Source organism: Mus caroli, chromosome 8 (assembly GCF_900094665.2).
Source record: "Mus caroli chromosome 8, CAROLI_EIJ_v1.1, whole genome shotgun sequence".
Lineage (NCBI taxonomy): Eukaryota > Metazoa > Chordata > Mammalia > Rodentia > Muridae > Mus > Mus caroli.
The window spans coordinates 12,253,924-12,255,191 of record NC_034577.1 but is presented as its reverse complement, the minus strand read 5'-3'; the positions used below and the strand labels follow the sequence as shown (position 1 = coordinate 12,255,191).

The following is a 1,268-nucleotide window of genomic DNA, read 5'->3' as shown; positions in this document are numbered from 1 at the left end:
ATGAGTTTCCATAAGCTGACACTCGTGAGCATAAACACTCGCAAGCCTGTCCTCCATTTCTGCCTTCTGCCATGCACGGTGCCCTTGATTGCCACACCAGGAAGCTCTCATCCTCAGAGTGGGTTTTCTTTCACATGCTGCTTGGGGACCATTCCCATTTTATTGTAATCTTGGAGTGTGGGTGGGACTACAAGCCATTACCACAAAATGACCCAGTGTTCCTGCTTTGTCTGTGCTTTATCCCAGGAAATGAATACTGAGCTTGGAAAATCTAATAAAACTCTAAGAAGTGTCATTCCACAGAAGGGTGTTTAACCATTAATGAATTAGCTTTTTAAAAGTTATTCATCATGTCTGGTGAGATGGCTCAATGCCTAAGAGAGTACCTTGCCCTTGGAGAAGAGTCAGGTTTGGTTTCTAGCACCCATGGTGGGGGCATACAATCTTCTGTGACTCCAACTTCAAAGGACCCAACACCTCTGGTCTCCTCAGACACCTGTACTCACATGCACACAAAATGCATGCAATTGAAAANGTCTTTAGAAAATTACTATTTCTAAATGCATAAACAACTTTGGGTAAATTATATGATATTGTTAAATACATCAAATTATGGGTGTCAGGAAAAAGTCTTACTACAGGGATATGTTTGAAGGCTTTTCTAATGTCGCATGACTGAGTACCCCAAAAATTTGTTCTTAATATCAAAAATAAAATGGCAAGGTAAGGAATGTGTATTGAGCAGTGCAGAGGATTTGATCTCTTCTCATCCCACCCTGCTTTGTGTTTTTATTTCATTGTTACCTTTGCGCATTTGGTCTGAGATAAGGAAGAAATAATTGGAGAGCAGCTCTCACATTGTTAATAATGTTGACCATAGTTACTTCTGTTTTTAAAGGCATCAGTGGTCAGGAGGAAGCCATGACAGTAGGCACAGTGGTAGATGTGGTAGAAGAGATGTGGCAGGGGCTGTGGTGGTGTGGTCTATGGCAAGATCCAGGATGAGTGCTCTGGCACAAGCTGTGGTCAGAGCTGTAATAAGAGCCNCAGTAATCAATGTGGTGGAAGGGGAGGTGGAGGCGAGCAGACATGCACAGCCCTGCTGCCATGCCCATTGGTGTGTGACCTGTTTGTTCTTGCCAACAGCTGTCCTGTGCAACCAGCCTCCCCCAGTGACAAATGGAAAGGTGGAGGGGTCAGACTTCCGGTGGGGTGCCAGCATAAGCTACAGCTGTGTGGATGGCTACCAGCTCTCCCACTCGGCCATC

The 1,268-nt window shown here is 44.8% G+C and overlaps 1 protein-coding gene across 1 annotated transcript in view; it reads left to right on the top strand.

Moving 5' to 3' along the window:
* The window catches only part of Csmd1 (CUB and Sushi multiple domains 1), a 1,596,626-nt gene that overhangs the window by 1,570,242 nt on the left and 25,116 nt on the right, over window positions 1-1,268 (top strand). Inside the window, exon 56 of the mRNA XM_029480674.1 lies at window positions 1,147-1,233. Coding sequence (XP_029336534.1) covers window positions 1,147-1,233 — 87 coding nt within the window. The remainder of the gene's footprint in view (window positions 1-1,146; window positions 1,234-1,268) is intronic.